Source organism: Moschus berezovskii, chromosome 2, assembly GCF_049115385.1.
Source record: "Moschus berezovskii isolate FMDL1 chromosome 2, NW_MosBer_1.0, whole genome shotgun sequence".
Taxonomy (NCBI): domain Eukaryota; kingdom Metazoa; phylum Chordata; class Mammalia; order Artiodactyla; family Moschidae; genus Moschus; species Moschus berezovskii.
In genome coordinates this window covers 32,966,738-32,979,124 of record NC_142461.1, presented here as the reverse complement: position 1 = coordinate 32,979,124, position 12,387 = coordinate 32,966,738, and the positions used below count along the sequence as shown (strand labels likewise).

At 38.8% G+C, this 12,387-nt stretch overlaps 1 protein-coding gene across 12 annotated transcripts in view; it reads right to left on the bottom strand.

Annotated features, from left to right (window-relative positions):
- FN1 (fibronectin 1) overlaps positions 1 to 12,387 on the bottom strand; it is a 71,403-nt gene that overhangs the window by 15,034 nt on the left and 43,982 nt on the right. For 6 of the 12 annotated variants that reach the window (XM_088827751.1, XM_055397164.2, XM_088827761.1 and 3 more), the window contains 10 exons: positions 11,505 to 11,687; positions 9,021 to 9,110; positions 6,768 to 7,037; positions 5,938 to 6,054; positions 4,835 to 4,999; positions 4,153 to 4,308; positions 3,368 to 3,481; positions 2,341 to 2,610; positions 976 to 1,163; positions 22 to 109 (listed from right to left, as the gene is read on the bottom strand). In XM_088827751.1, coding sequence (XP_088683877.1) covers positions 22 to 109; positions 976 to 1,163; positions 2,341 to 2,610; positions 3,368 to 3,481; positions 4,153 to 4,308; positions 4,835 to 4,999; positions 5,938 to 6,054; positions 6,768 to 7,037; positions 9,021 to 9,110; positions 11,505 to 11,687 — 1,641 coding nt within the window. The remainder of the gene's footprint in view (positions 1 to 21; positions 110 to 975; positions 1,164 to 2,340; positions 2,611 to 3,367; positions 3,482 to 4,152; positions 4,309 to 4,834; positions 5,000 to 5,937; positions 6,055 to 6,767; positions 7,038 to 9,020; positions 9,111 to 11,504; positions 11,688 to 12,387) is intronic. The other 6 variants (XM_055397165.2, XM_088827755.1, XM_055397168.2 and 3 more) reach the window with 1 other exon arrangement.

The window sequence follows — 12,387 nt, the reverse complement described above, 5'->3', positions numbered from 1 at the left end:
CTAAAAAGTTTGATTACTCACTCTCCAGAGTTGTAACGACTCCCTGAGCCGGTCTGCTTGTCAAAGTGTCCTTAAGAGCATAGACACTCACTTCATATTTGGTGGCAACCTGGAAAGAAGGGCACGGTAAGCTTCAGCAATGAGATATTCTGAACCCCAGGAATTTTCACTCCAGCATTCAAAAAAATGCAATGGTTAGAAAAGAAAAAGATAATGCTAGCGAAAACCACAGAACCGTAAATTCTTAGCTTAATTTGCAGATGATCAACAACATATTTCACTATATGAGTTTAAAAATGTATTTAGGGTTAAGCCCAAGTAAGCCATAATTTAGATATTTCCACTCAGCTGACTCAAAATGAAGAAAAATGGTATTAGCCTATTTTCTCTTTCGTGACCTGAAAGGTGCAAATCATGTATTTGTCTGATCATAGAGAGGAAGAGAATAGTCTTATCTCTGAACCCTCTTTCTGAAGTTTCTCCTGAAATTGGCCTTATGTTAAGAAGTACACTAGTTTCCTAGGTACCTGGAACCTTTGCTCTTTGCATGTACCTCTAGAGGTTAAAAATGACTTCAGGAAGGTAGTATTAGGCTGCGTTAGTAAAAACTGGAGAATATTTCTTTTCTTACAACGGTAATAACAGTCAGAAAAGCCATAAATAAAATGGATTTATGCATTCAGCCTATGACTATATAAATTGCTCCCCCCACCACACACACACACACACACACACACACACACACTATTTTCAGATAAACAGAATACATATAAGAGCTATGCAACATCCAGTGCTCCTCATAAAATCCTGTCCCTGAGAGTCATCTGGAAAAGCTTCATTCTACTTGACACAAAATTATGACAAAATTAATCTGACAGCAAAGAACACAGATTTCTTATGACATTTTATTTCCACCGTCAACTGTGTAAGAGATGACCTACTTCTTTACTCCAGTGAAAAACAGACACTTCTTACCATGAGTCCTGACACAACCACAGATGAGCTATCGGGAGCAAGGTTGATTTCTTTCATCGGTCCGGTCTTCTCCTTAGGGGTCACCCGCACTCGATAACCAGTAAGCTGAACATTGGGTGCCGTCCACTGGGCAGTCAGGCTGGTTGGTGTCACCTGAGTAAACTTCAGGTTGGTTGGTGCAGGAATGGCTGTTGGGATGGTTATCGGTTAGTTTATCTTATATAAATGGGGGAAGGGGGGAAATAAAGTGAATTCCAACGAGTACATAGGTTGTGCTTGTTTGGTTTGGTAGATACCCTAGTCAAGCAAAGATTCAGTACAGAAAAGTACAAAAGGGGATGCAAAATGAAGAAAATGCTTGCTGAAAAATGAAGTGCTTTTTAATCCAGCAATGCTCAGGATCACTGAAAACATCTGGGTAAATGTTTTCTAAGGGAATTTAGGTTTTAGTAGTTTGGGCTTTTTTTTTTTTTTCTTTCCCTTAACAAAGTAAAAAAAAAGTCACATTGGTTTATTGACCATTAGGATTAATTTTCCATTTCTAAGGGAAGATGAGCAGGAGCCCCTTTCTGACAAAAATTATCTTTGTACAGAAAACCATTTCACAGAGTATTCCATTCCAAAGACAGAATTATGTTTTTATTCTCTTTATTTGGACCCCACGGAAGATATCACTGCTAAATCTGAAGTTCTCTGTGGTGCAGCATAGGAAGAAAATTGGCTAACAAGAGAAGCAGAAAAGAGAAGCAAAGAGCAATAACACGGATTGTCACCTGCAGGTTTTATGTTGTCACAAGGGGACATCTTTTAGCATTCCACGCTGCTTCAGAGACAAAGCACAAGAAGATAAAGCATGGTGGAAAGCATCTGCCCTACCAACTCTTTCCTATGCATCTGATTCTTAGGCCTTTAAGCAAAATTATACACTGAGCATGTGATCTCTAACCAGAGAAGGAAGGGCTTACCCATGTTTTCTCAGAATCCTGCTACTATGAAATGGCTCAGTTTGGGTTCCTTTCTGAGAGTAAGCTCTAAGATGCCACATTTCTTTCTTTTATACACAGTGAGCATAACCACAGGGAGACAAGAAATAATCCACAATTTTCATGTTAACTTCAAATGTCTTGCTTTATGGCCTTGGTAGTAAGCCAAGCCACTCCAAAATTTCCTATTATTAGAATTTCTCTATGTCACCTACACTTCACTGCTTATTACTGTTGTCCTTTAAAAAGGGGCTTTCCTAATAGGCTGTGTTTCTGGGTACCCCCTTACATGGGAATCAATAGCCTGATAAAAGTGTAATGCACTAGCAGGGCATAAAGCCACTGCTCCCACAAGCACCCAGTGGTGCGATGAACGATATACCTGTGGACTGGGTTCCAATCAGGGGCTGGCTCTCCATATCATCGTGCAAGGCAACCACACTGACTGTGTACTCAGAACCCGGCCTGAGGCCTTGCAGCTCTGCAGTCTCTTCTTCACCATCAGGTGCAGGGAATAGCTCATGGATTCCATCCTCAGGGCTCGAGTAGGTCACCCTGTACCTGGAAACTTGCCCCTGTGGGCTTTCCCAAGCAATTTTGATGGAATCGACATCCACATCAGTGAATGCCAGTCCTTTGGGGCGATCAATGTCTGTTAGGCAAATTAATGGTAAGAGGTTATGTGAAAAGCAAGTTGTGAAATAAGCATTTTGATAACATGCAAAGCAGTTCTGCAGATACCATTTTTTCTTTGATGAATTAAATTCCAATTAACCCACTATTAAATGGAAAATTACTTGACCCTTGCTTAAGGCTTTTTGGTTCAGAAAATATTTAATGTCGCATCACTTACTAAAACATAGGCATACGTGAGATGCGTAGATATCCTGCAAAATGTCCCCAAATGAGGATTTATTTATATACATTTTAGGATATTCCACCAAGATTTGTTTTGGCAATGTGATGTTAGTCTCACAGACCTGGATTTTTTTATACTTGGAAGTGGTAAAGTTGATTTTAAATGTTAGATTCAGACTGTTAAACTCCCCCCACACCCACCCATTGAGTATTTAAATTAAACATTGGTCCAGCCACACAAATGCTCCAAACATAATAGCTTCATGTGGCACACTTCAATCAACTTTACCATCCAGTTGTCGAAAAGGAGGTGCAAGCACAACATTTTATAGATTTGCTATAGGCTAATAAGATTTTGCTGAGGCCATTTGAGCAAAAGCAATTCAAAGCATAGCACAACTATGGTAGTTCCCCAACTTCTTTCCCTGTTTATTCATCACTGAGAAGGAAAAGTGTTTGCAATGGGCTCAGCTCAAGATACAAACTAGGTATCCAGACACCTAAGAACAAAGTTTGACTTTGAACATGGAAAACAGACACTGGTTACGTACTGGTTACCGCTGTCTGAACCAGAGGCTGACTCTCTCCATTTTGATTCTGAGCATAGACACTGACCACATACTCCACTGTGGGCTGCAAGCCTTCAATTGTCATTTCTGTTTGATCTGCAAAGGGAGTGAAAAGCAAATGCAGCTTCTATGTCATTCGTTATGACAACCAAGGACTTTCAGAATTCGGTAATCAACATGTGGTGGTCAGGAATTTTCATTTGCGGAATTATCATGAAAATATTAGAGGCTCACGCATGGATTTCCTCTTGGACAACATGTTCATTGCGAATACAAATTACCATATTGGAGTGAAGTACACTAAAGACTAAACTCTTAAAATTTAATATGATGGTGCCAACAATGAATGATGCTGCTCTTGAAAAAATGAAAACTAACTGGACTTTAAGATATCGCCTAAGGATCCTAATTTCACAATTATTTTATATGAAAACAGAAACAAGAGTTAAAAGAATCTTTAAAAGTCAGCTAGGCTCATCTGTCTCTTTAATGTGCATGATAAAATCACAAAGATGAATCTGGTCATTTAAGATGTGCATACCAAACACTACTACACATATAAACACAGAAATGCACTCCTCCTGAAACTTCTACTGTATAGGGAGTTGGTAACAACCTTGAGCCCCGAATTCACAAATGAGGAAACTTTGACACATGATATGAAACTGTATAGTACTCAGAGCCAGCTGGTCATTTATTTACGAAAATATATCATGTGGTTCTACTCTGTTTATCCTGATGTATGTGAGATGTTGGGCTCTTCTTACCTGGACCTACAGTTTTTGTTTTCGATGGTCCTGGGCCATTTTTAGGAGCAGTCGTCACTCTGTAACCAGTAACAGGGGAACTTGAAGGCAGCCACCTAACACTAATGCTGTTGTCTTGGACATCAGTCACTTGCATCTGGGATGGTTTGTCAATTTCTACAAATAAAAACCAAGAGAAACCAATGAAGCCCCAGCTCCTAGGGACAAGACTAGACTAGTCTTTGTCTCCAGTTCTAGTACAGACAGAATCATCTCTTATTACTACTAATGACTCTCAGATGTTTATTTTGCAGATGCAGAGAGAACTTTTGAGAGCTGGTGCTTGGATCTTGATACCATTGCCTATTTTCAATATGACTGTTTCATTCACAAAGAAATTATATTTCCTATAGAGGCTCGTCTCCTTATCTTATCAGCTCATCCGTTCATTCATTAACAAATATTTACTGAACATCCTCTGTGCCTGTCTGTATTACAGGCACATGAAATACAGCAATCAACAAAACAGACAAAAATCCCTGCCCTTGGGGTGCTCCTTATACATCTGGCTCAAAACTCCGTAGCTGTTGCTTCATCTTTTTACAAAGAAAATCGGTTTCACAATGAGGAAAACACTTTGGGAGAATACTGTAAAAACGTTTTGAGTAAATAAGCCTGGGTCATCCGAGAGGAAGATAAGTACCTGTTCGGTAATTGATGGAAACGGGCTTGCTGCTTGCCGGGCTGTCCCCACGGCCGGTGACAGCATAGACAGTGATGGTGTAGTCCACTCCAGGTTTAAGACCACTGATGGTAGCTGTAGACTTGCTCCCAGGCACGGTGAAGTCCTGGACAGGGCTACTTCCTCCTGTTTGAAACGGGGTTAGTTCAAGCGTGAGGGACTGACAGATCCTTGGGAATTGCTGAGTTACTGAATTAACATATTGAGAGCAGCATGTAAGTTACGCCTTTGCTTATTCACTTTTAAAGAGTGCTATTAACAGATCCTGAACAGAAAAGTGTATTTATTTATGTATGTAGTAAGCCTTGAGTGTGTAAAAATTGAGAGAAAAATTGCAGTTAAAATGCTATTTTAACATTGCTGCTTTAACATGTGGTAGGTTAAAATTAGAAGGGGAAAGAAGGTTAAGTCCTCAACTCAAGACTGCACATATTGGGCTTCCCTGGTGGCCCAGTGGTAAAAAAAATCTGCCTGCCAAGGCAGGAGACATGATTTCAATCCCTGACCTGGAAAAATCCCACATGCCATGGACCACATGCTGTGCAACCACAACTACTGAGTCTGTGCTTGCGCTCTTCAACAAGAGAAGCCACTGCAATGAGAAGCCTGTGTCCCACACCTAGAAAAAGGCCTGTGCAGCAACAAAGACCCAGTATAGCCACAAACAAATTATATGTATATATGTATATAAAAGATTTCATATACTGGGGTCCTTTCCCAAAATCTTAATGGAATACATTCATGTTAAATAAAATCTTGAAAATACAGGAAAGTAAAAGGAAGAGAAATACAAATTACTTATCATTTCACCACTGATAATACAGTTGTGAGTTTACAATCCTTCTTCCTCAGCTCTACTGTTCCCCTCTAGTATTATACAAACAATATTTGATCTTGATTTTGCCAACAGTTATATCATATGTATTTCCTACACACTCTTAAACAAATCAAGGCTCCACTGAATGGACTTGCCAAAGTTTCTTTAATGATGCATCCAATACTGGGCTTTAAGGTTACCCATGACAGAAGACTCAATCAGGGTGTGAAGAAGCCCTTCAACGCACCTGTTTCTCCATAGGTGATCCTGTAGTATCTCACTGTGACAGCAGGAGCATCCCAGCTGATCAGCAGGCTAGTGGGAGTTGCAGCAATGACTTCCAGGTCCCTTGGAACATCAGAAACTAGAAACACAAGGGAAAGTTTTCACATTCGTAACTTTCAAAGGATGCCCTGATCCACCTTTTGTTCACTCTCTGGATCACTGCTTTTATGCTTCCTCCACAGAATAATGTAAATGCTACACAAAATCAGCAAAATTAAAAGTTATGAACAATGCTAGGTTAGGGGTCAAGGAGACAATTCAAATCGTGGCAAGATGATTATTTCAAGTTTATTGAAGAGTTTTCCCCTCAATTTCTTATTTTGAAAAATTTTTGAAACAAAGTAAAAGTTATAAAAATAATATAATGAACACCCGTATTTCCTATCTTTAGGTATTTGCTAATTGGTGATATTTGCCATATTTCCTTGCCTCTGTCTATGTCTTTTTGTTAATCCATTTGAGACTGAAGTACAGAAATGATGATACTTCTTCCCTAAGTACTTAAGCATCTATAGCCTAAGAACAATCTACCATGTTATATTAAAATGATTTTGTTTTTAAGATAACTTTGAAACAGAACTTTTTCAACTTTTCGAATAAAATTTTAGTTCTTAAAAATGTACATACACCTAATTCAGGTGAGAAATTTCTTGGAATAAAGAAGTTATCTCATAACCATAATCTATTTTTTTTAAGATATGATGACTCAGACAACACAAAGCTATGTCACAGAAGCTATTGCCTGCATAGGAAAGTCCTCTGAGTTCCTTTGCAGATGGGAAAACAAGTTACCTGTTGATTGTTGGCCAACCAAGGGCTGACTTTCCTCTTTGCTATTAAGAGCAACAATGCTGACCACATATTCTGTGCCAGGGTTCAGGTTGGTGAGGGTGATGGAATTCCGAGAGGGGGGCACTCGATCTTCCCGAGGTCTTCCACCCACATGTTCTGGATGATGGCGGATCCTGTAGCCAGTGATGGTGGCTCGCGGAGCAATCCAGTGGACAGTGAAAGAGTTGGCAGTAATATCAGAAAAGTCAATGCCACTTGGGGAGTCGAGACCTGTTTTTCCCATCCAGGGGAGGAAGAGATAAAGGGGAAAAAAAGATAGCACCAACTTAGGAAGTGAGGAAGAATGTAAGGAAAAGTACTATCCATCCAGTGTTTCAACCCTTTTCCACTAACACAATTATTGTCATGACCCTTAGGTTATGACATACTGGTTCTAAGGCACAGATATATTTCAAAACAATAAACTGACTCTGTTCAAGTTGTCCAACTCATTTTTTTTTCTTTTTGCTTTGGCTAAGTAATCCAGGTAATTCTGCATCACATTTGAAAACAGGAGTTTAAGATATTCTGGGAACTGCTATTTTTCAAATGTTTCAGTGCTCCACTATTCTGTTTCTATCCTATAAATGTATCTCTCAAAGTAAGGCAAGACCTGCCCACTTTCAAGGTAAGTATTTGGCTCTCAAAGAAGCTTTCTACACTCAAGAGGGAATTGATATGTCAACACGGTGCTAACAATGCCAAACAAAAAACTTTCTAAAACTAAAATAAGACTTCATCCTAGACAAATTACAATTCACCTAACTCCTTGTGAATTGAGAATTTAGTGCATTGAAGAAAAATTAACAAAATTTAGGGCTGATCTCAAATTCAAATCACTTAACTTCTCTGGGATTTCCAGGAATTTTCATTTTAGTTTTAACATTTACTTCAATAACAAACTTGAATCAAATTGAGATACCACAACTTCTTTTTGGAAGCAAGTGGACTATAAAAAAATAAGTAAGTGGTTATATTAAAGTGCACTTTTTAAAAGGGAAAAATTAATAGCAACACTCATATTTAAGAAGGGCATAATATTATGGGATTCTGTTCCACTCCCTTTACATAGTAAATGAATATTCCATCAAGTAAGAAAAAGGAAATAAACTCATTGGCTTAGTAAGGAGGAAAAATACTTAGATGACAATGACAGTGTTGTTAGCTGAGCTGCCTAATGAAAAGGAGTTTCACTCTCTCTCAATAATGGTAATTACAAAATATTATTCTTAGGAGATGGTTTTAAAAAGATAGACAACAAAGTTTCTAAACTATTTCAATCCTCCCTGGAGGCAGAGAGTACAATATTAGTGATTGGAAGTCAGAGTACAGTTGAATAAGGTGTTTTAATTTTTTAAAAAATCAATATTTTTTTATTGAAGTATAACTGATTTACAATGTTGTGTTAATTTCTGCTATACAGCAAAATGATTCAGCTATACATATATATACATTCTATTTTTTAATATTCTTTCCCATTATGGTTCATGACAGGGTATTGAATATAGCTCCCTGTGCTATAGAGTAGGACCTGATTGTTTATCCATCCATATATAATAGGTTGAATCTGCTAATCCCAAAACTCTCAGTCCTTTCCACCCCAACCCCTTTCCCTTTGGCAACCACAAATTTGTTTTCTATATCTGTAAGTCTGTTTTTGTTTTATAAATATGTTCATTTGTGTCATATCTTAGATTCCATATATAAGTGATATGGTATGTGTCTCTTTCTGACTTCCTTCACTTATTATGATCTCTAGTTGCATCCATGTTGCTGCAAATGGCATTATTATTTCATTCTTTTAAAATGACTGAGTAGTATTATATACGTATCACATCTTCTTTAGCTATTCATCTGTCGATGGTCATTTAGGCTATTTCCATATCTTGGCTATTGTAAACACTGCTGGTATGAACATAGGGTTGTGTGTATCCTTTTGAGTTATAGTTTGGCTATGTATATGCTCAGGAGTGGGATTACTGGATCATATGGTAACTTAATTTTCAGTTTTCTAAGGAATCTCCTCACTGTTTTCCACAGTGGCTGTACCCATTTACATCCCCATAAGGTGTCTTAATTTTTAAGACCAGTGGTTAAAGATAATGATCGCTCCCCCCAAAAATGGAGACGCATTTTTAGAAGCAGCACCAAATTTTGCTCTTCAAAATTGGTAGGTGAAAGCTACTCTATAAGCGTGTCACCCACATGACTTACCGGTTTTCTGTCTTCCTCTAAGAGGTATGCTCTCATGCTGCTCGTAAACACTGGAGACGCTGACTAAATACTCGGTGCCAGGCAGGAGATCTGAAAAGACAAATGAGAATTATTTTTATAATGTGCTTGAAAGAATGAAAAACCAAAGCACCCTGGGTACTATTTCAACTAATAAATTATCCAAGAGTCCAGTTCTAGAGCCTATGTACACCGAAGTGAATGTTGCTACCTGGAGAGGGGCTGTCGGCAGTGATGAGGAAGGGCCGCCCTACCCTGTAGCATCTTGAAGCCTTTCCCTCAACTCCACTTCTGTGGGTATGACTCAGCTGCATCTGAAATAAGCTGGAGCTTCTGCAGCACAGTAATATTTCTGTCATTCACTTAACAGCACGTCTTTTGAGGATACGTGATGATGACTACGTGATTCATGGGGTTGCAGAGAGTCGGACACGACTGAGCGACTGAACTGAACTGAACTGATGATGACTATGGCACTGCAGATATCATTTATACTCCTCACAACAATGCAAGGAGATAGACTGCAACTTTTAAAAACTGGTTTATTGCCAAACAATAAACTGCCAATATATAAAAAGTCTAATTTGACAGATTTTGACAATCGTATAGACTTTTGAAACCATCACCACATTCAAGACAATGAACATATCCATTACCTCCAAAAGTTTGGTTTATAATTATCCCCAGCTCACAAATGAGAAAAATAAGGCACAGAGAAGTTATCTTTTCTGATATATGTGCCCAAGATGACGCAGGAGATGACCCAAGCCAAGACCAATGGTCTTAACAATTGAGCTTTACTTGAAAAGAGTCATACTTATTATCAAGAGTGATGGGTTCTGCCATACTAAGGTAAGAACAGAAAATTTAAGGGGTTTCCCAGGTGGCTCACTGGTAAACAATCTGCCTGCAGTGCAGGAGATGGACAAGACATGGATTTGATCTCTGGGTCAGGAAGAGCCCCTGGAGTAGGAAATGGCAACCCATTCCAGAATTCTTGCCTGGGAAAATCCCATGGACAGAGGAGTCTGGAGGGCTACAGTCCATGGAGTTACAAAGTCAAACATAACTGAGCAATGATAGCACACACACACTGAATATTTGAGTTGAATATACATTCCTGGGTCTCCTTTCATTCTGAGGTACGAAAAAGATACAGAGGAAGGTTTCTAACCTTTGAATTCCTATTCACAAGACCCTTATCCCGCTACGCCATCTCCTCTTCTGCAGGAGCCCCTGAAAGTTTTGAAAAATCACGAGACTAGGGATGTTTGGACTCCCATTTCCCTCTTCCTGCCTGGCCAGGGGCAATGGACTCAGCCACTGGAGACCTCAGTTGCTTCAACTGTATAATCAGGATAATTAATGGCTTCTCTGGGGGGAAATGGCTACGTTGAGATCTAGAATTGGATCTAGAATAAGACCTTAGAACATTTGAACATGTGACAGGTCTGTGGCTAATGTGGAGTGGACAGTGGTCCTGAAGCAGAGCCCTGTGTAGTGGGTAATGCTGTAACTACTGATTCCAGAATGCTCCAGAACAGAATCATAGCCCCACTGAAAGGCAGACATAAGGATTTCTCACCCTCAGCCAAAAAATGAGAAACCAGGACTATGGTCATGCTGAGTTGCTTTTCTTTGTATTTCATTCTCTAAAATACGTCTGAAAGATGGAGGATGTCTTCAGACCATCATTAGGTAGTGTACCTAAGTGTGAGCTAGTTTTCCCTTATGTAAAAACATTTGCTGTTCTTATATGTGTATTTTACTATTATAGCAAAAACAATGAGAAGCAATGTTTATGTGAAAAGCAATATGTAGCGGTCTCCTTTTATTTTCTTTAATAAAAAAATATCAATTTCAAAAGGGTAGGAACTAGAAAGAGACAATTTCCATAAACTGTGGCTGTTTATTTTAGTCAGTTATTTTCAAAAATCCTCCGCCTTCAGAGAAATCCTGCTAACAGATTCTTTTTGAAGTACAAATTAAACTTCTGGCTCTTTCTTCAAAATAAAATCCTGAGTGACCAGTCACTGTTTCTAAGTTTCAAATACCAAACAGATTACCTGCTGACACTTAAATGAGAATAAAACAGATGCCATGACACTAGCTTCAATCCTCACTTTTTTCTCTCGCTAAACACTGAGATTTAGTCATGTAACGTCTCTTGGCACACATTTGTTTTTAATGTGCTTATTTGGAAGCAGAACTTGTTTGAAGTCTTTGAACTTCACAGTTGGTATTTTTCCACTCTGATTTTTAAAAAGTTGTAGATATCAAAGATATGTTAAAATAACAACAAATATAACATCTTTCAAAATTACAGAGCTGTGCATTAGATTTGGAATCTAGTTTGTAGTTCTGTTGTATCTGTCTTAATCTCTGTTGCTCCTACCCGAAAACACAAAACTCTTCTCCTTATGTGCTAGCCTAGTATTTATTGAACAAATACACTTGAATGCTTACTTGTTAAGACCACTGCGTTGTCTGACGGAGAAATTGACAGCTCGGCAACATCCTCCTCATTTTTCACAGGCGAGTAGCGTACCAGGAGGTTGGTCAGTTCAATGGATGAAGGTGGAGCCCAGGTGACACGCATTGTGTCGGGACCAACATTGGTAAATCGCAGGTCAGTGGGAGGAGGGACAGCTGGTTTCAAATAAGAAGGAAGATTCAGTTAATGTCACTTAAAAAATAAAGCTTAACAAGGATAGCTGGAAAGGTAAAAACCAGTATTTCATGCATAAAGGAAATAAGTCATCATCATGCAAATAGTCTCATCCAATCTAAGTCATAGTGAACTACTGTTAAAAATAAAACACTACACCCAGTACTGTTAGGCCCCTTTAACCTTTCTGCCGTCCATATATTTTAAAGAAAAATTTTAATTCACTTTCAAATACATAAAATCAAGGTACATGATTAATACCACTGATGATTATTCGATCCCAGGCTGAAGAGGCTTAAGTTGCCACACAGCAAACAGAAACATAGCGATACTTTCCAAAGAAACACATGCACACAGACAAGACAGGAGGGTCCTAAATGTCCCCCTGAGGGGAGTGACTACAGCTACGCCACAGCTACAATTCCATCAGTGAATCCTACTTACAAGTGAGAAGGGTTCATGCAAATGGGTTCTCGGCATGTTTCTTACCATGCAGGGCAGAGAACCTTTATAATGTTGCATGCTGGTCCCCAGTCTGTGGTTAAAGAGGAGTTTCTTCACCTTATCATGGCAATAAAACCTAGAATGTACCAAAGTCTCTCTTTCTCCTACCACATAAAAACCCTCCTTTCACTCTAACCTAAATTTCAATTAGTTTTTAGAGACAAACGAGATGGTAGA